Source organism: Protopterus annectens, chromosome 2.part1 (assembly GCF_019279795.1).
Source record: "Protopterus annectens isolate FY-2018-M chromosome 2.part1, PAN1.0, whole genome shotgun sequence".
In the NCBI taxonomy this organism is placed as follows: domain Eukaryota; kingdom Metazoa; phylum Chordata; order Ceratodontiformes; family Protopteridae; genus Protopterus; species Protopterus annectens.
The window spans coordinates 1,744,964,725-1,744,991,498 of NC_056729.1; the positions used below are offsets into that span (position 1 = coordinate 1,744,964,725).

The window sequence follows — 26,774 nt, forward strand, 5'->3', positions numbered from 1 at the left end:
GCAGTTGCTCAAAACTCATCGCAAGCACTAATAAACCCTAGCACTAGACCCCGCTATACTGTACAGAAGGACAAGGCTCTCTGTTTGACCTTACCAGCCAATCAGTAAAGCGGTTCACTGTACCTATCCAGGCATGTCCAAAGGGCAGTTTCAGGTGTACTCTCCAGTCCAACTGGTGAATCTGGGCATTTTGAGGCAATGTTACAATTGCCTCACGTACACAGACAACCCTCTTCTCCTACCACCAAACACTAATACATGCGAGAGATGCAGTTATACAGCCAAATTGGAGGCTAAGCTCTCAAAACCTAAGACTGGATCAGACAGTCAAGAGGAGAAGAAGGGAATTATTTGCATCACACCACCAGTCTCACATAGACCCATTAAACCAGCTCCGGCAAAAAACACACATAAATACACGAAAACATACTCGGAGGCTCTAAATAAAAATCTGCAAAAGCAACATGGACCTCCAAAGCAGACATCCAAGCAACCTTCAGCCCCCAACACAAATCATGAAACACATACTTCACAAAACCAGTGTGCCACACAATCACAGCCCTTAAGGCAAAATAACATACCCAACAGACTAGTAATAGGTGACTCTATAGTCAGGCACACTGACGTCCCACTCACTAGGCAGAACAAGGAGAAGGTTACTGTTAGCTTCCTGTCGGGTGCCAGGATCCGCCACATAACACAAGCACTCAAGTCACTCCAGACAAAGTACAAATATGACTCTGTCATTGTCCATGTTGGTGTGAATGACCTGAGCTGTACCTCCCTGGACTACATGAAAAGAGACATGGAGGAGCTCCCTGATCACGTAGCCCAGGCCGGTATGACCCTGACCTTGAGTAGCATCCTGCCCTCACCAAGATTGATACCACAGTATAAAGAAAAAAATTATCAATTTCAACAATTGGCTAAGTTTCTGGTGTTATTCAAAGGGGATCCAGTGTCTGTCCACCTGGGATGACATGCTTGACAAGCCACGCTGCTTTGCTAGAGATGGCTTGCACGTCTCACCATTAGGCTTTCGAAAACTGGCAAAGGCTCTTTCCACCCCCATAGTGCCTTTTTTAGGCAAGCCTCAAAAAGCAAACCCACCGTCGTAAATAGCACCAGTAACAAAAAACTGAGGGTAATGCTACTCAATGCCAGAAGTCTAAACCTCAAAATGCACACACTCGAGGCACTCCTCAGTATGGAGAAAATCGACATATGTGCAGTAACAGAAACCTGGTTTAAGGCTCCAGAGAGCACTACCAGGCTACAACTCATACCATACATTTCAGCCACAGGACCCTGACCGAAATACAAAAGGCGGGTGTATATCCATATTTATCAAGGATACCCACACCTCCAAGTTAGTGGCACAGCAAGATGCTACAGAGATCATCCACGTGCAACTAACAATGGGCAAAACTGCAGTTCAAATTGTAGCTTGCTACAGATCACCCACCATGTCCCAGGACCCCCATTCTACATTTCTGGAAACATTGGGAAACATAAAGGTCCTACCAAACAGCCTAATATTGGGTGATTTCAATTACTCAAACATTAACTGGGAGAACTACTCAATTACAAACTCCCTTGCCCAGCATTTCCTAGAATTTATAAACTTAAACATCCTGGATCAACTGGTCAGCACCCTCACCAGAGGTGACAACATATTGGAACTGGCTGGTTAGATCTGACCATAAACGAATCACTCTGGATATCCATATTCCGCCCCTGCCCCTGGTCAAGGAAACCACCGCAAAAAATTTTTCATAAGCAAACTTCACGTTACTTAAGACTGAGGTGGAAAGTTTCAAAGCCTCCATGCTAAAGGATAACGCTATCCAAGCTGCAAAATCCTTTACTAATGCACTCTAGAGGCACCTACAAGAATGCATGCATTGTGCTGTCCCAAGCCATAAACAAGCTATACAATAGGAAGAGGAAACTAGTGCAGAAAAGAGTAAAATCCCAAGAAGGAAAGACATCCCTGATCTATATCAGCAAGAAACTACGATCCCTCATAAAGTCATCCAAGGCTAGCTTCGAAAGAAAAATTGCCAAAGACTCCAAAGATAACCACAAGGCATTCTTTAGCAATGTCAAGAATCTAAGTGGCAATGCTCAGATCTGCTCAGAGTTAGTGCAAAATGGCACAAAATAGACTGAACCAACCAATATCGCCAACATCCTGGCATACAGGTTCAGTGCAAACTTCATCCCCATCTCACCCCCAAAAGGGCCCATAACCATATAAGAAGAATGTAGAGCCCCTGAAATCATGGACACTCAGGTTAAAACAGCCCTCTCCAAAGCCAAAAACACAGCTTCAGTGGGACTGAATGGTGTCCCAGGCTGCATCCTACATGAGCTCAAAGACAAACTAATCCTCCACCTAAACACACTGTTCAAACTCAGCTTCTCCACAGGCTACATACCCATAGAGTGGCACACAGCAACGGTTATTCCACTCCACAAAGGGGGAGCCGCAACAGACCCCGGGAACTATCGCCCTATAAGCCTGACTAGCTTGGTCTGCAAGGCTATGGAGCGCATCATCATGGAATTCATTAACAGAGACATTGGGAACCTCCAAACACTGGACCCTACCCAGTTCGGCTTTGTTAAGGGCAGATCATGCCTCCTAAACCTGGTGGATTTCTTTGAGACAGTTACCAAGAATGTAGACGAGGGAAAGGTGGTACACACAGCCTACCTAGACCTCGCAAAGGCTTTCGACACCATTCCCCATTCTGGTATTATAGACAAGCTCACCAACCTGAACATAAATCCCTATGTCACAAGATGGGTTGCCAACTGGCTCACGGACAGAACCCACATGGTAAGAGTTGCAGGAGCTAGGTCCGACTCTAAACCGGTTACAAGTGCCGTTCCCCAGGGCTCAGTCCTAGGACCCCCCGTTCAGCATATAATTCTCAGAAGTACAGGCAAGCACAGGAGGACTATGGCTGACCAAGTTCTCAGACGACTGCAAACTAGGGGCTATAACTGACTCTCTGGCTGACACAGACATCCTCTAAACGGGTCTCACTGAGACAGATACCTGGTGTCAAAATTATGGCCTCATGCTAAATGCCAAAAAGTGCATAGTCATCCCTTTGGAAAAAAACAAAGTTCCCACAAGCTACCACATAGTTGGTAGTCCCCTAAATACGGAAGATGTAATAAGGGATCTGGGGACCCAAGTAGATAGTAATCTCTCCTTTGATCATCACATTGCCAAAGTGGTTAGAAAATCCTTCTATGTGGCCCACCTAATCAAAAAAGGGTTCGCATCCAGATCAAAAGAGGTCATTGTGTCCCTCTACTCATCACTCATTAGTCCCATCATAGAGTACAATGCCCCATTTGGGATGTACCTTACCAGACACCTGCAACAGCTGGAAAGACCGCAAAAGTACATCACCAAGAGGATCACTGGCCTCAAACAGATGCCCTATGCAGCTTGACTGTAGAAACTCCAGCTGTACTCGGTTGCATACCACCTACTCAGAGGTGATCTCTGCCTGACATACAAGTCCATGTCCAACCCAGAATTGATGGACATGCTCCACCTAAAGAAAAACATATCCCCTCGTGCCACACGCTCTAGGGATCTAAACCTCACAACAACAATAAATAGGATGTGCTGGAGGGATAGATTCCTGTCCCATAGACTTCCCATGCTTTGGAACAAGATTCCAATCTATGAATACAACTGAGAACCAAGCAGAAAAAATATACCACAAAGACCAGGAACAATACCTCAAATATGTAATAAGTCCATTTATTGGTTGCCCAAACGATCGTCGCGCAAAAAGCAGATTAAATTGCACTTAAAGATTCCAATCTACATTAGGCAGAGCTCCTTGCTAACACTCTTCAAGAGAAACCTTGACGAGTGGATGGTAAACAGAAAGTTTACCCCGGGGATCACTTTGGTGGCTTTGCTGGACAGAGGCACAGGGAACTAATCTAAGGAGGTGGCGAAAGCCAACACATTCTGGCTAGGCTTATAAATGCCTTCGGGCAGATAGCCTAGTACCTACCTATGAACCTATGTTTGTGTTGCTTTTGTCCCCAGGTCTCCACTGAAAATGGGTTTCCAACCCAGTCGGACATACTCAGTTAACAAATGTAAATAAATACTAAATAAATAATGTGATATTTTGACATACTGGCCAATTTGTGTAATAGCCTAAGATTAATATTATATGATGTATGTTTCCATTGTTCTAGTTTTTCTGATTTTTCTGATCAAATATTTGTTTATATTTGTTATTTAGGGCTTTTACTATGTCTGAAAATATTTTGTCCTTTTTTGGCAACATCTATTTTTTGTTTATTTGTTTACTGATGTATTGCTTTTGATTAATGGGAAAGAGTGACTGGGCTATGAAACACATTTTTAGTGGAGGCCTGGGGAGAAAAGTTGCAAACTGACATAAATATATACAAATAAGATACAGTATAGAGAGACAGCAGATATCTGTGCTAAGACAAGAGTCTTGTGTCTTTCGGCTTTTCCCGTTTAGGGGTCGCCACAGCGGAACTCCGGTCTGCTAATGATTGGCAGTAGAATTTTTACGTGCCAAGTTGCCAGCCCTGACGTACAGCCTTCAACGAAGGTACTCCATTCACGCATGTCTCCACACAGGAGACGCTTTAGCTGAGAATCGAACAGGACAACGTCTTACTGTGAGAATCCACAAGCATAAATGTATTCTTCTTCAGGGATTCGAACACTGGTTTACCATATAACAGGCAAGTACACTCACCACTATACTAACTAGGAAGATTTTAACATTTACATTAATAGTAAAGAATAAGCTACCAGTAGGTTGCAGAATACTGGCATGGATTACTAAAATAGAAGAATTGAAACGATGGTTCTTGGAAGAAGTAAATACCTTCTTTGTAATCAAATAAAAAACGTATTAGTAGGTATGATGCAGGATATCGTTGTATGTCTATCAAATCATTCCCATACATATAAGATTTTAAAGTATCCCAGAGTGTATGTTTTACATTTTTATTCTATGCAAGGACTTTGCTGTTCTTTTTTTTCTGTTTTGAACTAGACAATTCAAGTCCTTCAGGTTTCTGACATTAAAGACTAAAGTCTGACATTGCACAAATTAAACTGTGGAACGTACCAGACATCGTAGCATTTTCACAGTAAATCCTGAGATTCATTTCTCTACAGATAATTGCCTACCTTCAGAGGAACGCCATTTCTGTCAGTGTATTTATTTCCATATTAAGACACAGTTGCACATTTATGAAGTATCTAAATTATTTATACAAAGCTATATTATGTAAGGTCATTACTTTGGTTAAAATGCCACATTTCATAATTAATGTCTAACTCATAGGTCTGGACAGATATGTCTAGGTCACATAATATCTAGCATTATTAAGCTAGGCTTATTGTGTTCTGTTGCAAATTGTATTTTTATTTATTTCCATTGGTCTGCATTTTCTGTTATGACTTATCATTTTGTTTCCACACATGCCTTACATTTGTGTCAACAGATGTATATTTCTTTGTTTATACAGGGCAAAGGGTGTTGCTACCGCATGCATCCAGTAAAACTTCTACAATTATTTATTTACTTACTTAATTTGTTTACTTCCGTAGAGCTCTGATCTGTATTGACAAATTTCAGCCTTGAGCAAGTAAAAACATACATTTGAAAAGCATAAATTAAAAAAAACAGGTAGAGTACAATAACATAGAGAGAAGAAACATTTTTAATATGTGATAGCATGCAGTGATGCAGACTATATACAAATTTACATGGAGAGGACTACTAGAAATCCGAGTAAGAGAAGGAGCTGAAATTCGTATAAATAAGAGATTTCCAAACAGGATATGTAAATGTGCAGGACGCATGAGAGGTATTTAGTGAAACTGTAATTGGATGCTGTATCAGGTATTGTCTGTCAGGTTAGAGGTAGCTGATGAAGGAGAGTAATATAGACTTGGGCTTTCTTGCAGATTTTACTGAAGGGCTTGTCAATGTAACTGTTTTCTACCCTTTGGTTTAAATATTGTATATAGAATACCAGTGTTAGTTATAGTTAAAACTTATTTGAATATTTTCTAATATTCCTGTCATCTACATCTGACTTTTTTATTTTATTTTATTGTGTAGTATCCAAGCTCAAAAAAGAGCAACATTATTGTACAACAAGCAAGTTAATATATATACATATATATATATATATATATATATATATATATGTTTATTATGTAAACAATATAGAGTAAGTTGTACAGTACAGTTATGTAGTACTGTTACAGGCTATCCAGTGCATATGATGTTAAGCAATACAAGCCATAACAAAGAAAGCAAAACCAGTGGATATTCACTGCTAACAGTGTACGCAAAAAGTGTGCAGGCAATATAGCGATAGTGTGCCCAGTATGGGTCTATATCATTCATTCATCAAACTGGAAATCATCAGAATGTTTTAGTTGGTCATCACCGCTAAAGGTAAACATTTTTTACATTTTTGCAGGGGGAGCTGCACCCCCTCCAAGTTACATAAGCCAATTCCAAGATCACACTACAATGAGGTAATGGATAAATCACGGCCAATCAACATGTCAGTTATACAATGTTTTTTCAGGATGGCCAAATAAAATCTTTCAGAGGTTTTGATGATTAGGTCATTCAGTGAGTAGGTAGTTTGGCTATTAGGGCTTGATGAGTAGGTGTTCGATAAATTAAGCATTTGACGATATGATGTAGACACCCAAATACAAAAAGATTTTTATAACATACAGCTGTTGAGCTTAATACTCAGAATTGCAGAGACAGGTTTTATATCTGCTATAATATGTTTGCACATTTGTTTTATTTCCATTAATCAATAATACTGTTTAGTTGTAAAAGAGTAATTTCAGATTCTTATGGCATGGAAAGGTTAGCCCCTATTTTTTCTAGCCATTGCTTCTACAACATTTATTGATTGTGACATTTGTATTATTTGAGATTGTACTCCCTGGCTGAGTCTCAAAATACTGAAGGGGATCAGTGATCGTCCGTGGTTAACAAATACAAATTAATAAACATACTATGGGCCATCAAGTGGTCACTGCAGAAGTACAGATGGCATTTTGCAAGGATCAACGTAGTTTTGCTTTTTGCACCATTTGGCACTCAGTTGTAGACGTTGGTTACTTGCGGATTTTTATGTAAATGCCGAGCCGCTCATTTTGGCTGTTTCCATGTCAAGCTTGTAAAGTGTCCAGCACTTTAGAAAGTAGTAAGAATGAATTACTGCTGTGGAGTCACATAAAGCTCATTTGCATAAAGACAGTTGTTCTTCTCTGGTAGCAAAATCATGTATGGTCATTATCATTTGTCACCTTTTTGACATCTTTTTACAAATAAGGTATACACATATGAGAATATTCAGTAATAAGTTCCTGTTTTTTGTTTGCTTGCAGTCATTTGCCAATGCTTTCATTTGGCTGCTGTAGATTCCTTAAGCTTTTCTTATGGGAACAGTTACAGCCCAGCAGCACTGCTGTTTTTGTTTCCTTATACTGTTACATGTAGGTGCCTTGTTATATGCAACTAACTTGAAAAGCTGTCCATTAAATGAGATACACTTAGCTAATGTTAATTCTCTTAACTAAGTCATGCCACTTTCTACCAAGGTGAAAGCCTTCTTAACGTTATCCATGCCAACTTTTCCATTTCACTCCCCATGTTCATAGGTTGGTACCAGGCTATCGGCCCTAGGGCCTATACAAGCCTAGCCATAACAATTCCCTGGCTATTTCTTCAAACAGTATTTACTTCCCTGGACTCCTGTCTAGCAGGTTGACTGACGTGATCCCTGGGGTGAATTTTCTATCTCCCATCCAGTCATCAAGGTTCCTTTTGAAGAGGGCCAAAGTGGCGCTCTGCTTGACATGTATGTGCAGTCTATTTCAGAGTCTGGGGAGTCTCTGGGTCAGGAACCTATCCCTCCAGCATGTTTTGTTCATTGCGATGACAAGGTTTAGATCCCTGGAACGTGTGTCTCTGAGGGATTGGGATTTCTTTAAGTGTAGCATGTCCAACAGCTCTGGGTTTGACATGGCCTTGTATGTTAAGTAGAGACTGCCTCTGAGTAGACGATATGCGACAGAGTATAGGTGGAGTTTTTTTAGACAGTCAGCATAGGGCATCTGCTTTAGGCCTGTGATTCTTTTAGTGAGGTATTTCTGTGGCCTTTCCAGTTGTTGCAGATGTCTTGAGAGGTACATACCAAATGGGGCGTTGTATTCTATAATGGGTCTAATGAGGGATGAGTACAGTGGGACAATGACCTCCTTTTTTCTGGATGAAAAGCCCTTAGTGATGAGGTGTGCCACATAGAAGGATTTCCTAACTGTTGTGGCGATGTGGTTATCGAAGGTGAGACCACTGTCCACCCGTGTCCCTAAGTCTCTTATCACACTTTCAGTGGTTAGTGTACTGCCATCTAGGTGGTAATTCACGGGTACATGTTTTTTCCCAAAGGGGGTAACTATACATTTCTTGGCATTAAGCTTGAGCTTGAGTTACTTCTTTTGCTGTGTTAAACCACCTGGCAGTGGTGCTCCCCCTCAAAACACACTTCAAACCCCATTTCAGACCATCAGTATTTTGGGATTACTACAAAGCAAACATTTTATTATTTACTTAGTTCCTTAACAGACATAAAATAAAATTCCCTATGTAATCTGGTGCCAAACGTTTCTGCTCACACCTCTAAAAGCTTTATCCTGTTAAATACCTGCATTGAAGAGCCTTTTCCCATCAGCCATTGCAGTAATCACAGTTTCAGAAACGAACCTATTCATTGGCAGAGCAGCAATATAAACAATATGTGCAACAAAAAGAGGAAACTCATGGCTCTCCATAAAAGATGCCACTTACCAGATATAAAAGATATTTAAAACAGAAAAAATCTACCAGTTACCATATGGGATTAATCAGTCAAACGAGCCACAAAGAAAATTCCAAACCAGTGAAAGGAAAAGACTAGGTCCAGGCAGCTAGAAACAGTCTTGAATAACCACGGTTTAAAATCGCTTAAAACATCAATGTATAGCGTGTACGAATATTTACAATACGCTCAACAAACTGAATCAGTTAAATGATTTAACAGCGTGTAAATAACTTACTATGTACTCTCAAAAAATGAAATAAATAATTAGAAGTAAGCGCTTTCATTTGTCTTTGTCTTTGACAAATGAAAGCGCTTACTTCTAATTATTTATCCAAAACTAAAAATCCACTATCCAAAACTAAAAATCCCAGTTCCTTGGGATCAAGTACTATTTCCAGCTGTCTTCTCAGCAGTGCCAGGTAGCTTTTAGCCAACCTCTACCCATTACTCTTTAATTTGAATCTCTACACATGTAATGTCCATGAGAAGTGGAGAAGGACCACAGTGGTACCATCATGCAATGTTGGCCCACAACTGTTCTAGGAAACTGCCTTGGAAATATCATTTACAAAGCAGTGAAGTGCATCACTTCTAAACTAATAAACAGTGATACAGGTGGTTTCCAAATCCTGGAACACATTCTCTTTGGATTTCTTATTTATTTTATTTCTTTATTGAGATTTGTTAATCGGGTTAGTCCAGCTGAACCAGGGACCCATTTTCAGTGGAGACCCGAGGAGAAAAGCTCCAGAAGTATTACTTATTTTTACAATAAAAATCAAATCAAAAATAAATATAACAGTAAAAATTTAAAACCACCATGAAACATAATAAGAAAATCAATTAGAGAATATCTGTACATAGAGTAGGTTAAATAACAATTGGCAGGTCTAGAGAATATCTCACATGAAGTACATACAAATAGATAAACCATTCAATCAAAACATTTTTTTACAAAAGATTTATATGAATATATATGCTATGGAACTGAGGAGAGAGGGAGGTATAAAGGTATATGAGAAAGTAAAGAGTAGACTGGGAAAAAGAAAGCTGAGAAGAGGCTAGATCAAGTGGGGGTTAGACAAGGGCAGGACCATGTACTCTGAAGAAAAATGTTAAGTTATTTTTTGAACAGGTGTTTTTGACGAATGCTTCTTATGTTTTGAGGGAGTGAGTTAAAAGCATGTGCAACAGAGTATTTGTAGAGGGACTTTCCTATGTTTTTATTGGGTTTATATATGTCAAGGAGGTGTTTGCTGGAAGTACGAAGGTGATGATGGGGGTTGTAGTAGGAGACCAGGTTGGATATGGAAGGGCAGGAAGAGGGGTCATTCAGGATAGTGTGTGTAATGTGAAGTTGGGGTAGAAGTAGTAGTTTAGAGAATTCTGGCCATTGGAGTAATTTAAGGATGAGACAGTGGTGGGATTTATAGGGGAGATTATAGGCAAACCTGGATATTTTGTGATACGTTTGCTCTGGTTTAGTGATAAGTGAAGTTTGAACATCAGTAAGGACAGGGGCAGTATAGAAAAGACAGGGTAAAAGAAGGGACTGAGCGTGGGGAAGGTTTGGAAGAAGGTGACATAAATTTCTGATTGGGATAGAGAAGTCCAAGTTTCTGGTCTGTCTTTTTTATACATTGTTGGATATGAGTATCAAATTTTTGTTCATCATCAATAATTACTCCAAGTAGTTTGGTATGGGGTATGGGCTTGATAATGGTGTTATTAGGAGAGATGATAGAGAAAGAGGGTTTGTGCTGGGCGAGTGTTTTAGGGAAGAAGAGAAGGAGTTTAGTTTTTTTTGGATTTAGTATTAATTGGTTATCAGAGCCCTAGGTTTCGACAGAGGTGAATGTTTGTTGAGTAAGAGCTAGGAGTTCAGGGATGTTGCGTGCAGAGGTGATAAGGGTGGAGTCATTGGCATGTTGTAGAAGTGTAGAGAGGTTAGTAGAAGAATTAGGTTTTTTAGTGAATATTTTGAACAGAAGGTGGCCTAAAATCAATCCTTGGGGAACTCCAGTATTTACAGGAGAGTGGACAGTTTGCCAGCGGATAGATTGCTGCCTGCTGGAGAGGTAGCTAGAAACCAGTTGATGAGAAGAGAAGGAGAGATGTAGATCCGAAAGTTTAGTAAGGAGTTTAGTTGAGAGGCAGTATCACAGACATTTGAAAGGTGAAGGAATAGACAGGAGGCAAGCAAGTAATTGTCACGGGCTTCAGCTATGGTTTGAGTAAAGGAGAGCAATGCAGTGGCTATGCTATGGTGGGGTCTAAAGCCATGTTGGGTAAGTGTAAGGAGATTGTTGTCAAGAAGGTATTTAATTAACTGAGCAAGGATGCACTTTTTTAAAAATTTAGAAAGGAGGGATAGATAGCAATGGGTCTGAAGTTAGAGGGATCAGTAGAGTCGCCGCCTTTGTGAAGAGGGATTCTATAAAGGTATTTCCATATATCTGAGACTAGGGCCTCAGAGATGGAATGATTAATAAGTATAGTGACAGGGTAGGCGATGGATTGTGCAGCTATTTTTAGGAAGTGGGAGGGTAGGTGGGTCGGCAGAGGGGGAGCAATGCTTAAGTTTATTTAGAAGAGATTTAATAGTGGTAATTGGGACTGATTAGAAAGAAAATGTATTGGGAAGAGTTTTGTTAAGAGGTGATAGAGGGGTTGGGTGAGATGTACTATTTTGTGTGAGCTTTTGGATAGTTTCTATGAAATAGTTGTTGAGGACAGTGGCAATTTCAGTGGCAGTGTTGTGAGGAAAGGGGTTGGGAGTAGTGGGTTTACCTGGGTGGAGCAGGTTGTTGATGGAGGTCCAAGATTTTGGGGGATTTTTGTGAGGGCTGCATTGGTTAGATGAAAAATAAGCTCTCTTATCTTTGACTATTTCTTTTGGTCTGGTTTCTGAGCTCTTTGTGTGTTTGAAGTAAGGGAGTGGATTTATTTTTAACCCAGGATTTCCAGGTTCTATCTCTTTTGTGCATGATCAGCCAGGTTTGTTTTGTAAGCTAGGGGGCATAGTTTAATTTACTTCTGATGTTTCTAGAAGGGGCAATAGAATCAAGAGTATCAAGGAAAATCTTACTGAAGGACTTTACAGCCTCATTGAGAGGGAGGTGGTTTAGGAAGAACCAATTGATGCCAGATAGTTTAGAGTTAAAAGTGTGAGGGTCAAAGTGGGTGAGGTCCTGGCATATTCTGTAAGTATGGTCTTTGGGAAAATGCTGGGTAAGTCTATAAATAAAGGTTGGGGAGTGATCACTTAAAGAGTTTGGAAGTATGCCAGAGTTATGGTAATTATTGGCAGCTGAGGTAAGAATCCAGTCAAGGATAGGTCCAGAAGGGGAGTTTTTGTTAGTTTTGGTGGAGGTAGAAATGTGCTGGTGAAATCCATAGAGGTTAAGACTATGGGTAGGGGATGAGGGGGATAGTTTGGAACAGTCTATGTTAACATCTCCAAGTATGATGGTTTCATAGTGGACGTGTTGAGTGAGCCAGGAGAGAAAGTTCTCTAGGATTGGAATATTATTGCAGGGGGGAATGTCTATAGAGACTATGGCAAATTTTTGTGTGAGGTTAGGTGACAGTTAACGATAAGGATTTCTGCAAGTGAGAAAGATGGAACAGAGATGGAGAGAGGGGGCAGGTTTAGTAGTTCCGAGTAGATGATAGCCACCCCCCCCTCCTCACTTATTGGTTCTATCTGAGTGAAAGATATTGTAGCCTGGAGGTAAGATTTCTGAGTTGAGGATGTGTGGTTTAAGCCAGGTTTTCGATAGAGTTAAGATGTTCATCGTGTTTCACTGTTGCAGTCATTGCAATTGGGTTATCCTGCTGGCAGGCTACCCGCAGTCGGCCTGAGTTCCAAAGTCTAGGTCCGGAGTCAGTTGCTGTTACCTCTTCCCTGACGTCACTGCGCCAGGGGTATATAAGTTGCAGCCGACGCCATTTTCTTCAGTCTTTCTTGCCGCGCAGTGCCCGAAGCAAAAGCAGTTGGCAAGTGCCGGTCGGCCGACTCCTGAAATTTTCAAATTCGAATTTCAGATCCAAACTCTTCATTAAAGCTAAGTACCCCGGTGGGGAAACTTTCTTCTTGCTCCAGACCGATGTCAGAAAAAGTTAATAACTGTATTTCCTGTGGGAAGCAAGTACCTCATAAGGATTTTCATTCTTACTGTATTCCTTGCTTAGGCCCTGACCATAACATTGCTAGTTGTCAGTTTTGTGCTAGATTTAACCAACGTGCTATTAAGCGTTGGTACGATTTTGCATTTCATTACTTTGGCAGAAGATTTAATTATATAATGCCGTCGGATCAGCCGACTACCGCAGTTTATAAAAAACGAAAAGAAAAGGACAGGCATCTGAGATCAAAAACCGATGGCGAGGCTTCTTCTAGGCCTGTCGCTGGTTCTCCGGTTCTCAGTGAGGCGCTTTCGCAGCCCCTGATGCCCGCTACCTCAGAGCCACAGGCCACTTCTGACTCCCACGTGGAGCCGACTGGGCCTCAGGAAACTCAAGGTATTGGACACTCAGAAACTATTCCCTCAGATGGGTCTGGAGCCACTGAGCAGGCATCGGCTTCTGAGGGTGTTTTCAGGCCTACACAGTTGTATGTAAAACCTACTTCAGCTACAAAGACAAAGAAACAAGTACAGCATTCATCTGGACAGGCCTCCATGCCTAAAATCAGATGCTTACAATGGCCGAAGACCTTATTACTTTGATCAGGGGTTCCCATACCCCTCCTGAAAAGAGTCCTAGGCAAGAGTTAGAATATGAATCTTCAGACCAGGTTTCTATTTTTTCTGATTCCTCCTCTGAACAGGATTACAGTATTCCTCCCTATGAGGATTCTGATGCTGAAGAATCTATCCCTTCAGCCTCTCCTCCTGACGATTATTCTTTTGGGGAAACACTGCATACTGTGAGGGAACATTTCCACTGGGAGAGCCAAGATTACTCAGAATCCAAGAAGAGGCTCAGAGATTTCCTTTTATTGCCCCAGCACAGGCCCCTTGCTATCCCGCCTGTTTTAGACATTGTAGATGATGTATTTACAGAGTCCAGTTTTTCTCCAGACTCTTTACCACCAGCCCCTGTTAAGCCAGACAGATACTATAGGGTTCCTGATTCACCTAAATATCTCTACAAGAACCCTGCAGCTGACCCAGAAACCATTTTAGAGGGTCCCAAAGGGGTCAAGGCTTCTACTGCAAAAAACATATCCCCTCTGATAAGGATTCTAGAGCCCTAGACAGATGGGGCAAAAAGATTCATACCTCTGCTACCTTGGCTGTAAGAGCTTTAAATTGCCAATTTCATATGCTTAAGTATCAGCAATATCTTATATCTTTGCTTAAAGAGAAAATGCCAGCAAATGCAGAATGTGCAGACAATAAAGAAATGCAGGATTTATTGCATGCAGCTGAACAAGTTGGAAAGCATACTTTGCAATGTGGTTTTGATTCTCTTGAGGCATCCTGCAGGGCCGCTGTTACAGGTTCTGTCATTAGGAGGCATGCTTGGTTAAAAGAACAAAATTTGCCGGATCATGTTAAAGCAAAACTATTAGACGCTCCTTTACACCATGATACTTTGGTGCTAAAGCAGAAGAGGTGTTGAAGAAAATGGAGGACAAGGCTAAATCTATGCAAACAGTCAAGGATTTCTTGCAGGTACAGCCTCCCAGATTTAGCAGGAACTGGCCTACAAAAAATTGGTCCTTTCCAGTGTCCGATAGGCCACAAAGGGGCAGATATAGACGCCCTAGAGGCAGATCACAGCCCCAAGGCTCATACAGGCCTAAACAATGGGGTGCTTCTACCTCCAAGAGCGGAGAGGAAAAATCGCAGCCATAAGGAAACAGTCTCAATGACTTTCCACTTCCAGCACCAAGCACTTATCTTTTGGCAGCACCTTTGGGGGGAAAGCTAGCACTTTTTCACAAAATTGTCACATGATCACTTAGGACAAATGGGTTCTAAATATAGTTTCACAAGGCTACAGGTTCCACTTTCACACCCTGCCAAGGCAAAACGGTATGCCAGACCTGCCACACAATCAATGGGCAGAGGCAAAAAAACAAGTTTCATCCCTCATGGACATGATGGCCATTCAACAAATACCAGAACAAGAGCAGGGTCACGGATTTTATTCAAGACTGTTCTTGGTACTCAGAAAAGGCAAAGCCTGGAGACCAATACTGGACCTATCTCTTTTAAACACATATCTGGATATTCCAAAATTCAAAATGTTGACTCAACAGCAGCTTCTGCCCATGTTGGGCAAGAAGGCTTGGCTTGTGACTTTGGATCTAAAAGAGGCACACCTGCATGTCCCAATCAGACAAACATGCAGAAGATACCTCAGATTCAAAGCTGGCTCAATGCACTACCAATTCTCTGCACTGCCCTTTGGCTTATCTACTGTGCCCAGGGTCTTCACAAAGTGCCTGGCACCTGTAATTGCATTTTGCAGACAAAGAGGAATACAAATATAGCCTTACTTGGACGACTGCCTTATTCAAGCGGAGAACAAGGACATTCTACTACAGCATCTGGCGTTTGTAAAAAGATTACTGACAAGTCTAGGGTACACAGTAAATGAAAAGAAATCAAAACTCGTACCCTCTCAAGAGATAATATTCCTGGGTGCAAGTTGAAATACAACTGCTCAGATGGCTTATCCACTGCCAGACAAACACATACAACTGACTACTTACTTCAAAATGTTGGCAACAAAGACCCAGTTATCTGCAAGAAAAATTCTGCAGGCCTTGGGTTTCATGGCATCCTGCATTCTGCTAATTCCATATGCAGGACTGCATATGAGGAAACTTCAATGGTATCTAAAAAGTGTTTGGACTCAACATTGCCACAGCCTGGAAACAAAAATTACCCTCATTCCCTGCCTGCAACAGGAGTTTCGATGGTGGGCAAAAACCTGTCACCACAACATGGGACAGACATTAACCTTACCCACAGCCAGGCAGACATTGACAACAGATGCATCATATTACGCCTGGGGGGCCCATATGGCAGGAAGATGTATTCAGGGCACATGGTCCGCAAGTCAAATGCATCTACATATCAATCAAAAAGAGATGCTAGCTGTTCAGAATGCCCTAACAGCCTTCAAGGATCAACTTCATCCAGGACAGCTACTAATAAAGATGGACAATACTACAGTCATGTGGTACATAAACAAGCAGGGAGGCACACATTCCTACCCCCTCTGCAGGCTAGCCATGAGCTTGTGGCACACAGCATTGACTTACCAAGTACATCTGCAGACTCAATTCCTGCCAGGAAGGAAAAATACTCTGGCAGACGAACTAAGCAGAAACCTAATGGATCCCCACAAGTGGAAATTGGATCCACAAGTCTTCAGCATGATAACAAGGACCTGGGGATGCCCGAACATAGACCTATTTGCCTCCCCTCACAACTACCAACTACAAAGATTCTGCACAACGACTTATCACAAGCAAGCATGGAAAGTGGATGCTCTATATTTCAGCTGGAAAGATCTAACAGTATATGCCTTTCCTCGTCTATCCGCGGTGGTGGTGCTGCGGTAGCAATGTCACCTCACAGTAAGACGCTGTCCGGTTCGACTCTCAGCTAGAGCGTCTTCTGCGTGGAGACATGAGTGAATGGGCGTACCTTCGTTGAAGGTCGTGTGTTAGGGCTGGCAACTCACCACTTAAAAATCAACTGCCAATCATTAGCGGACCGGAGTTCCACTGTGGCGACCCCTAACTGGGAAAAGCCGAAAGACACAACAACATATGCCTTTCCTCCTCTGCCTCACCTCCCCAAGGTACTCCTCAAGGTCAGACAAAAGAAACCAAAAATGATACTGATTACCCCAGACTGGCCCCGCCAGCACTGGTACCCAATCTTAAAGAGCTTGTCTCACTGCCCAGCCTGGGCATTACCTCAAATTCCTCACTTATTGACCCAACAAGACAGTCAGATACTGCACAGCCAACTCAAAACCTTAAACCTGGTGGCTTGGCAGATAATATAGCCCCTCAAGACACACCTCTCTCTAAAGCAGTGATGGATGTTATTTTGGAGGCCAGGAGGCCTAGCACCAGAAAATCTTATGCAGACAAATGGAAGAGATTCTGTGCTTGGAACCAAGCATAAGGTACTGACACGATTGTTCCAAATATTCCTCAGATTTTGCAATACTTAACTGAGATGCTGGATAAAGGCCTTTCCTTTTCATCAATTAAAATTCATGCCTCTGCCATTTCAGCTCATTACAATACAGAACCACCTATCTTTTCTCATCCGTTACTGAGGCAGTACCTCAGAGGGGCCAAAAACATAAGACCTCCAAGGAGAGCACCAGTACCTGCATGGGACCTGAACTATGTCTTGGAAAAACTCACACTACCTCCATTTGAGCCAGCCTCTGCATCTGACATAAAATTCTTATCCTGGAAAAGAGCTCTGCTCCTAGCAATACCTTCCGCTAGAAGAGTCTCAGAGTTACAGGCACTCATGGCTGTGGAACCTTTTATCATTTTCCATCCTGACAGGGTTTTGTTGAGGACAAACCCTACTTTTATGCCTAAGGTAGTGTCCAGTGTGGCCCTAAACCAAACGATTAATTTGCCTGCCTTCTATCCTAACCCACAGAATAAGGGTGAGAGAATTCTGCATTCTTTGGACATTCACAGACAGCTACGCTTCTACTTGGGCAGAACTAAAGCTTTCAGAAAGACTGATCAACTTCTAGTGGCATATGCCGCAGGATCACAAGGAAAGCCCATCTCAAAGCAGACTGTTTCAAAGTGGATAGGCCACTGCATTCGTTTCTGCTATTCACAGCATGGCAAATCAGTGCCTAAGGGCATTAGGCCACATTCAACCAGAGCAGCAGCCTTCCTCAGAGGAGTACCGACCAAAGACATCTTAGAGGCTGCAACTTGGAGTTCAGTGCATACCTTTACAAAGCACTTGCCTCTCTACTCTAAATTCAGGGCGGGCTTTGCCACTGCAGTTCTGCAGGGCCTTATAGCCACTCCTAATCCTATTTAGCTCCAGCCTCCCAACCTTAGCTTTGGGATTCAACCCAATTGTAATGACTGCAACAGTGAAACACGATGAACATAGTACAGTTGTGTACCTACCATAAATGTAGATGTTCGAGTGTATTCACTGTTGCAGTCCAGGTTACCCTCCCACCATCCCCCTTCCTTCTTTGCTGGGACCTAACTGTACTTTTCTATTCTATACAACCTATGTGGTGTATTTGCTTGTAGATGAAGGAAAAGTTGTTTTTTGTGCATGCATGCTTATTGGCATAATTTAGCCTACCATTTTAGGGGCACCTGACATCTGGGGCAAGAAAAACTGATGAAGATGGCGTCGGCTGCATCTTTTATACCCCTGGTGCTCTGACGTCAGGGAAGAGGTGACAGCAACTGACGCCGCACCTAGACTTTGGAACTCAGGCCGACTGTGGGTAGCCTGCCAGCAGGATAACCCAATTGTAATGCCTGCAGCAGTGAAACATGATGAACATTTACATTTATGGTAGGTACACAACTGTACTTTGTGGGGAAATGTATTAGAAATCCAAGAGTGCAGTTCTGTTATTTTATTTACAATGCTTTGATATTTAGTGAGAAGAATTTTAGTAATTTAGGTGGGGGGAGAGGTTAGTGTTGAGATATTGTGTAAGCAAGGGGTGGGAGGTTCTGGGTTGATGAAATGGGGTGGATGTCCCCATACAAGAGAAGTGTGTCAATGCAGAATATAGAAGCATAGGTTCAGAGTAGAAGGATATTGAGGTTTCCGACTAGAAGGGAGAGATGAGCTAGAAAAAGTCATAATTTTGAAGAGATCAGATGGTGAGGTGAGGAAGAGTGATGGTGAGACTAAATATGGGTGACAGAGTGGGTGTTGAGAGTATGAGGAAGGGTGGGAGAGAGCGGTTGAAGGCAAAGTGAAGTATGGTAGGAGGCTGTTAATGAGAGGAAGAAGAAAGAGGAGACAGAGGGCTAGAGATGCCACATGATAGGAGATAGAGTAGAGAGAGGGAACAGGTAGTAGAAATGGCTGCTATCTAGTGGTATAGGGTATGAGAGTGGGAGGAAAAGGTTCAAGATGACAATAGGAGTATGTGGAAGGGACTGGATGGGACTAATAAGGGGACAGGGTAGATAATGAGGCTATAGGGGAAGAGAGTGTAGAAAGAATGGTTGTCAATGAGAAAAGGTGCTAATTAATTATAGTGGCTGATTGGGTGGAGGATAAGGAAGAGGTGTGGTGTAGAGAGTATAAATTTTATAAAGAGGGGGTGTGTGGGAATGGGGATAGGGTAGGGGAGCGGCATGAGCCCGAGCATAGCAAGGACAAATGGAGCGGTTTAGCCCAGCTGGAAGAGGCACATGAATGGTGGTAGAGGAGGGGAGTGGAGTGAGCCCAGAAGTAGCAAGGTCGAACGAAGCTGTTCAGCCGAGCTGAAAGAGGCAGATAAAGCAAGAAAAAAAAAATCAGACTGAAATGATGGTAGTTTGCGGGTAAGTTATATGCGCCTTACTGGTATTACAGGTTTTGGGGAGAGAATATGTATGTTACAAACAGCAGATACTTTTAGTCCTCAGCTCATGTCAGTTTCCTTTTGCACCAGATAATAGCTTTTACTAAGAATAGATCATACGTTCTAAACCTGATTAATGTTTATGAATGGCTTACTGAAGCCTTAGAAGGGGAATAACCATCCATACTACTTATCGAGATCTTTCCAAGGCCTTCAGTACTATACCACAGACCGATGTCATAGCTAAACTTTCCAGACTTAACATAAACCTGTGCATTGCCTGTTGGATAGTTTTCTGACAGAACCCACACTGGATAAGGGACATCTCTTCAGGTAAGATGTTTGTGGTGCTGTAGGACTGTGTCTTTGACCCCTCCTCCTTGGCATCTACTTCTCAGAGGTGAAAGTAGAAGATGGGGTATGTAGCTAACCAGTTTTGAGGATGATTGCCAATCTGATGCAGTTATCAAATCCCCCTCTGGAGTCCAGTTATTCCAACAGAACTTAGATCAGCCCAACACCAGGTATGTCAGCTGTAGGCTTACCCTCATTGTTAGAAAATGTGGCATAGTCATTTTTAGGAAAATCACTGCTCCCTCCTCTTACCTGGCACAGCAAGCACCTCACTCTCAGGACAGATAAGACTATCTAGAACCTAGGCACATATGTCAACAATCACCTCACCTTCAACAACTATGTCTCGCTGGTGATCATAAAATCCTTTTTACTTAGTTCAAAGAAGTTTTATTGCCATTATATTCCTACCTCATCAGATTCAGTATTGAATATAATGCTCATCTCGGTATGTTTCTGTGGTCTCGCAGTTAACATAAAGGATTAAGGCTCTGAGCTGTTAATGAGCTGCTACCTGTAGTCAAGCAGAGTTTGATTCCTTTCACCTCCATTTGCATACTGTGTGACCCTGAGCTAGTCACTTAACCAGACAGTGCTCTCAGGTCATCCTTGAAGAAGGACACTTCTGCCCATTGGACTTAGCAAGCCAATAAGTAGATTACAAAATGTACGTATCACAGTACTTCTCTCTCCAGAATAAAAAGTGAATTGATTTGCAGCTAATTTCTGGTGCTCAGCTGTTTGTTTCTGGATTTCTGCTGTGATACACAGGAAAAGCTGTTTTCAGTTCTGTGTATTTTATGTAGATTTTGTTACATATGTGAGAGAGCCACACCAAAAAGATTTTTGTACTGCGCACCGTAGTTATTCTGAGAGGGTAAAAGCCCCAATTCCTTTTGTCTGTCTCCAACAGACTAATGATAGTTAATCTGTGTTTGGCATTTTGTGTTTAAAAAAAAAACAAGTCTTCTCCATGTCCTTCATCTTTATGGAACTAACGGCATGACTAATACGTAGACCTTATTACATCAGAACATCAACACCATCTGCCAACGTGACTGTTACTTGACCCAGTGTGTCCCTGTTTTGTAAAATTATCTTCCTCTGTTTAAGAGATAAAGTGATGCCAGGTCACCTCCAAAACTAGGCTTGATGAGTGGATATTGGTAACAAAGTCATGCCTAATTTTCTCACTATGGAGTAATTAACTTATTTGTTAACACTGTTGTGTGTTATGGTTGATCATTTAAATGTGGCAGATGGAATAAGGTTGTGAGCTGTAGTTCCTATGGTACAGGGTTTGATTCCTTCAACCCTCATCTGCTTACTGTGTGAACGTGAGCAAGTCACTTAATCAGGCATTGGTTGCCCCTGAAAAGGGACTGTCTGTCCAGTGGGCCTGTCTGGAAAACAAATATATATAACAATAGATATTAAATCTATATAGATATATTAATGCCCTCCAGATGCAAGCTCATTACAAGCCTATAAAAGTGAAACCGTCTGATCCAGAGCAAAAAAAAAATGACTTCTCCCAGTATTCTTGGGCGGAAGGCTGAGTCCAATGCTTTTGCAAGGCCAGTGACTATTTCTCTGGTTCTTTTTTTCTTGCATTTGTTTGTGGATCCTGTTTGATAAGGTCATACATGCTGTGGTTGTGTAGAGCTGCCTTTGGTTGTGAGCACCCAGTAGCTTATTAAGGATATTTGACTGGTGGGGCAAGAAGTAAGTGGATCTGAATGTCTGTGACTTGCTGCTATGTGGTCCAGCCTTTGGGAGAAGAATTACAGTAAAAGATTTAACATATGTGAGGAAGGAGCTGGGCTTAGTAGGTTATTTATCAAATGAGTAAACGGGATGGGCATCAAAGATACTGGAGAGCTTTAAACTGGATGGAAAGTATCAGAACTGACTCTGTGTAGGATGCCACACCTCAGACCACTTGTTTATTTCTGTTATGGAGATTGAAAATAGTGTGTGTGTGTGTGTGTGTGTGTGTGTGTGTGTGTGTGTGTGTGTTGTGTTGTGTTGTGTTGTGTGTGTGTGTACTGTGTGTGTGTGTACTGTGTGTGTGTGTGTGTGTGTGTGCGCGCCTAGAAGCAATTGTTTACTCTTTTTGTTTCTTAAACTGATTATTTGAAAATGTTGCATATTCACAAAACTAACTGCACAAGGGTTACCCGCTCAAAGGATCTAAACCTGGTCTCTGACATGAGTAGACCATGCTGGCGAGACAGATGTGTGTCCTAGAGATTGCCTCTTCTCTGAAATAGGCTTAATATTCACATGAAGCAGAGCACTTCCCTGACCATCTTCAAACGCAGTTTGGACTAATGGATTGGAAATTGCAAATTCACTCTTGGAGTGACACCCATGTCCCTTATGGACAGAGGCAGGCTGTAGAAATTGTGAAATCCCTGCTTGCTGATCCTTGTTATCTTTCCCCTAGGGATAGAAAATTGGGTAAAAGTGCATGAAAAAACTGGCTAGGCTTGTAAGGGCTCTTGAGCCATTAGCCTAGTAATCTCCTATGAACCTACGAGCCCATAAACTATAGTTTGTGATAGTACAGTTTATGATTTTAATTTTTTAAAGACTGAAACCCGTTTTCTGATATCTTTTGCAGTATTCTTAGTGCTTCTATTGTACCCGATAACTTCCATGCCCGTTACCGTGCTCTGTCAAGAACCTACGTGTACCGCCTGGTGACAGGATGCAGCCATCGTTCTGAGCTACCGGTATTCGAAAAGAACCTTTGTTGGTCTGTATATGGAAGGTAAGTCACCTGTTCAATATTTAGTCCCATGTGTAGTACACATACACATCTCACATCCCACTCACCCACAGCTCACATTTTACTTGCTTGAGTCACCTTTGCTGGAGCATAATAGTTTAAGGTGGCAGGTGGTCACATTATTTTGCTTACCTCACATTGGAGTGAGGTTGTATCTCTTGTATATTAATTACTTTTTTGTGGTCTGTTCTTGCAGCCTCCTGGACAAAGAATGAGACAGTGACCTGTGAATGAAAATAATAACGTATGGGAGTGAGGTGAAGTCTCCAGTGTGGGGGGTGGTGCAGGGGAGACTGCTGCCTGCAAAGCTTGCTTTTGTATGCATCACATTTTCTTGTACTATATTGTGATTGAGCACCCATATTACAGGGAACGTGTGTTTTCAAGTGCGAGAACCCATACTACAAACGTGTGCTGTAAGCTCGAGTATATGCATCACTGGAATGTGTTTTCTCGTATCATAATAATATGTGTTCTAATCGCAAGCACATGTATAAAGAGAATGTGTGTTCCTTGTTCCAGTACATGCAACAAAAGGTTCTGTGTTCTAATCTTAAGTATGTAAATTATGAGTGTCTGTTCTAAGGTCAAGTACATCAGGAGAATTTGTGGCCCGAACACAAATACGTGTAAACCATGTGTGTTTTAAGCTCAAGTATGTTTATTAAGAGAATGTGTGTTCCAAGCTTTATTATATGTTTCATGAGATTGCATGTTCTAAGCTTATGTAGTGATGGTCCTTCCTTATCACTGTTGCGGTATATTTTATATCTGTGCTAATCCTGTTGAGGACAGCCATATGTCCGGCTAGCATACCAAACCGCTTATACCTTCCAGGCACATTATGTCAGGTATATGTTCTACATCCTACACATAAGGTACATATGTGATGTACGAGTGCCTAATCCTCAGAACTTCTTTGCCACCTGTCCAAACATGACCTTGTATTAGGTCTGCAAGACGTTCGTCTAGTTGGTTCAGCTACGGAGCTTTTTTTCTGCTTTACATTTACCTTTTACTTGTCATCCAGGAAGGGGGAATGAGAATGTGGAGGGCAGATTCTCCATAAAGACAGACAAGAAAAGTTACTTTTTGGGGTGCAACACACAACCGTAGCCAGTGTAAGATCTGCCATGCATTTTTCCCTAAGACTCTCTGCAGTCATCTGTCATCCCTTTCTATTTACTTGGAAACCAGTACTTAAAACTTTGATGCAGGGTGCTGTGGCCTCTGAATTTGCCCACCCCAATATTCAGCCACTATTGAAAAAAAGAAAGCCAAAAAGGCACGTTCTGAATCTGTTGCTGTCCAGTCTTCTTGGGACATCTCTGTTTGGATGAAGAAACTGAGGACCATCTGGTGCCTATTTCAGCTCCCTTTGTTGTGACCGAGTTGGAGACTGACATGGGACTGCTTATCTCCACATCCACTGGAGGCTGTACCTACTTCTGCTGTAGATGTGGAGGAAGAACCGTGGCTGATTATATCAGAGGGTTCAAGTGGGGTTCCCAAGATACTTGCGTTGGAAGAGGTGCCTGCAAACCCTCAATGAATCTAGACAGGACCCAGAATCCCCTAGACTGGTTAAAGTTGATGTACCTTTAAAAGAGAAACTGAATACCAGACATGTCACCCCTGTGGCTAAGGATCCCCACAAAAAATGGCAGGATTTTACTTAGGAGCTTTTCACTGTGCTTATGGCTTTGAAGCCCACTCAGGGCTTATCTGTTCCTGGGTCTGTTTCCTAGTCCTCTACCCCTACAAAGCATCCTAGTGATTCGGATTCTTCTGAGAATGAGGGAATTTAGATTCTGGTGAGACATCATTGGCCTATTCCTCTCCGTTCCACTCTCCTCTTGCCCTGAGGTCTGAAGAGGAAGATCAGTAATCCCTGGATTCCTCTACGGAAATATTATCCTCTGGGGACAGTGTTGTTTGTATGATTAAATACTTTCAGTGGGTTTGTTCTGAGACTGACATTCAAAAAAGTACCATGTTGTGTCTTTCTGTTTTTCCCGGTTAGGGGTTGCTACAGCGGAACTCCAGTCCGCTAATGATTGGCAGTAGATTTTTACATGCCGGGTTGCCAGCTCTGACGCACAACCTTCAACGAAGGTACGCCCATTCACGCATGTCTCCACACAGAAGACGCTTTAGCTGAGAATCGAACAGGACAACGTCTCACTGTGAGGCGGCAACGCTACCGCAGCACTACCACCGCAAAAGTACTATGAACTCTTGCAAATACATTCTCCCAGACCTTCTGCAAATCTTCCACCAGTGGATGCCGTACTGGACACTTTTTATTCAGCTTCTGAAGCCTTTAATTCCAGCCTTCTGCCCCCAAAAAGCCTGACAGGTTTTGCAAGGTCACTGAAACTCTAAACTTTTGTATGAGTCCTTCCTCTGACACAGCTATCATTTCGTGACTGCAGATAAACTGTCTAAGTTGCTACCCTCTTCTTAGGTTCATAGATTCATAGGTGTTTACTAGGCTAATGACCACAAGGGCCTTTTTAAGCCTAGCCATGCATCCCAAATCTCTAACAAGTTCTGATACCCTTGATAAGTGTAAACAGGGGCTTGGGAGATGAACCATTTACAAGTGGTCTGTGTCCATTGGAGACATAGTTGCCAAACCAGGGATGAATTTCCTGTTCTCCATCCAATTGTCCAGGTTACACTTGAATTGGGTTAGGGAGGAACTCTGCTTCACATGGACGGGGAGCTTGTTCAAGAGATGGGGTAATCTCTGGGATACATACCTGTCACTTCTGCAGATCCTATTTATATCACAGGCAAGATTTAAGTCTTTAGAATGGGTAATTCTGGTGCTGCTTGTTCTGCGGATATGCAGGAGGTCCATCAGGGTGGGGTCTGCCAGTACCCTGTATGTCAGGCATAAATCTCCCCTCAAAAGCCTGTAGGAGACAGAATGCAGGGATAGAGCCTTGAGGGGGTCTGCATAGGATATTTTACTTAAGGTCTGTGGACGTTCTAATTGTTGGATATGTCTGGTTAGGTACATACCAAAGGGAGCATTGTACTCAGTGACAGGTCTGATGAATGCCAAATACAGTGGAACAGTGACTTCCTTGGACTTAGATGCCGTACCTTTGTTTATAAGTTGCGAAACATAGAAGGATTTCCTCACTACTGTAGACACGTGATAGTCAAAGGCTAGATTACAATCTATGTGTGCCTAAATCCCTGACTGCTGGGTCAACTCTAAGGGGTATGTTGTTAGCATGATAGTTACCAGGGATGGATGACTTCCCAAAGAATACTATAATGCATTTCCTGGCATTTAGTTTTAGTCCATGGATCTGACACCAGTTGTTTGTCTGTGTCAGCCCCTCCTGGAGAACATTTGTGTCAATGTGGGATTTGATGGCAGCCCCTAATTTGCAATCATCTGCAAATTTAGTCAGCCAGAGACCACTGATATTGGCCTTGACTTCAGAAAAGTAAATGCCTTTACCATCTGATAAGGATAGTCATGTAATGGACAGATGTGGGAAAGTAGTATACACTTCTGCTATGTTAGCTTTCTGAGCTGTTAACTACCAGACCCATGTGACCAGGTATTTGTCAGCTCTTCTGACTAAGATTGGGGTCATTCTGACCACTATGCCTGATTCTGTGGCAAAGACTTTTGTTGTTTCCCTTTTGAGTACTGCGTCTCAGGTGGCTTGTCATTGTAGTAAGTGCAGCTGTGACACTGATCATGCTATTTCTAGGACTGCCGCATCGGGCTCTGTCATGAGAATGTACTCTTGGCTGTATCTTTAGGCTCACCCTGATGACATCAAGGATAAAATGCTTGATTAACACCTGGACAATTAAATTTTTTTAATACTGCAGCTGCTGAACTTTTTAAGGTTGTACAGGATGAGGATAAAGTCATGCAGGATCTGAAACAAATATTGCTCTCTCCTGTTCCTAGGTTTCAGAGGAATTATCCCTCTAAGTCTTCCTTTGTGCATAGGCAGCCTTCTCATAGCAAGCGTGCCTCCAACAGATCTTTTCCTCACAAGCCTTCGTAGGGTCCTAAAGGTCAAAAGTATTTCTTCCCTGACAAATCTGCTTCTGTTTTACATTCAGCTTCTTTTACAGTTTTGCC

General features: G+C 42.2%; 1 protein-coding gene across 2 annotated transcripts in view; it reads left to right on the plus strand.

Moving 5' to 3' along the window:
* PUSL1 (pseudouridine synthase like 1) overlaps window positions 1-26,774 on the plus strand; it is an 873,916-nt gene that overhangs the window by 326,933 nt on the left and 520,209 nt on the right. For both annotated transcript variants that reach the window (XM_044063203.1, XM_044063204.1), the window contains exon 4: window positions 22,484-22,633. In XM_044063203.1, the coding sequence (XP_043919138.1) occupies window positions 22,484-22,633 (150 nt within the window). The remainder of the gene's footprint in view (window positions 1-22,483; window positions 22,634-26,774) is intronic.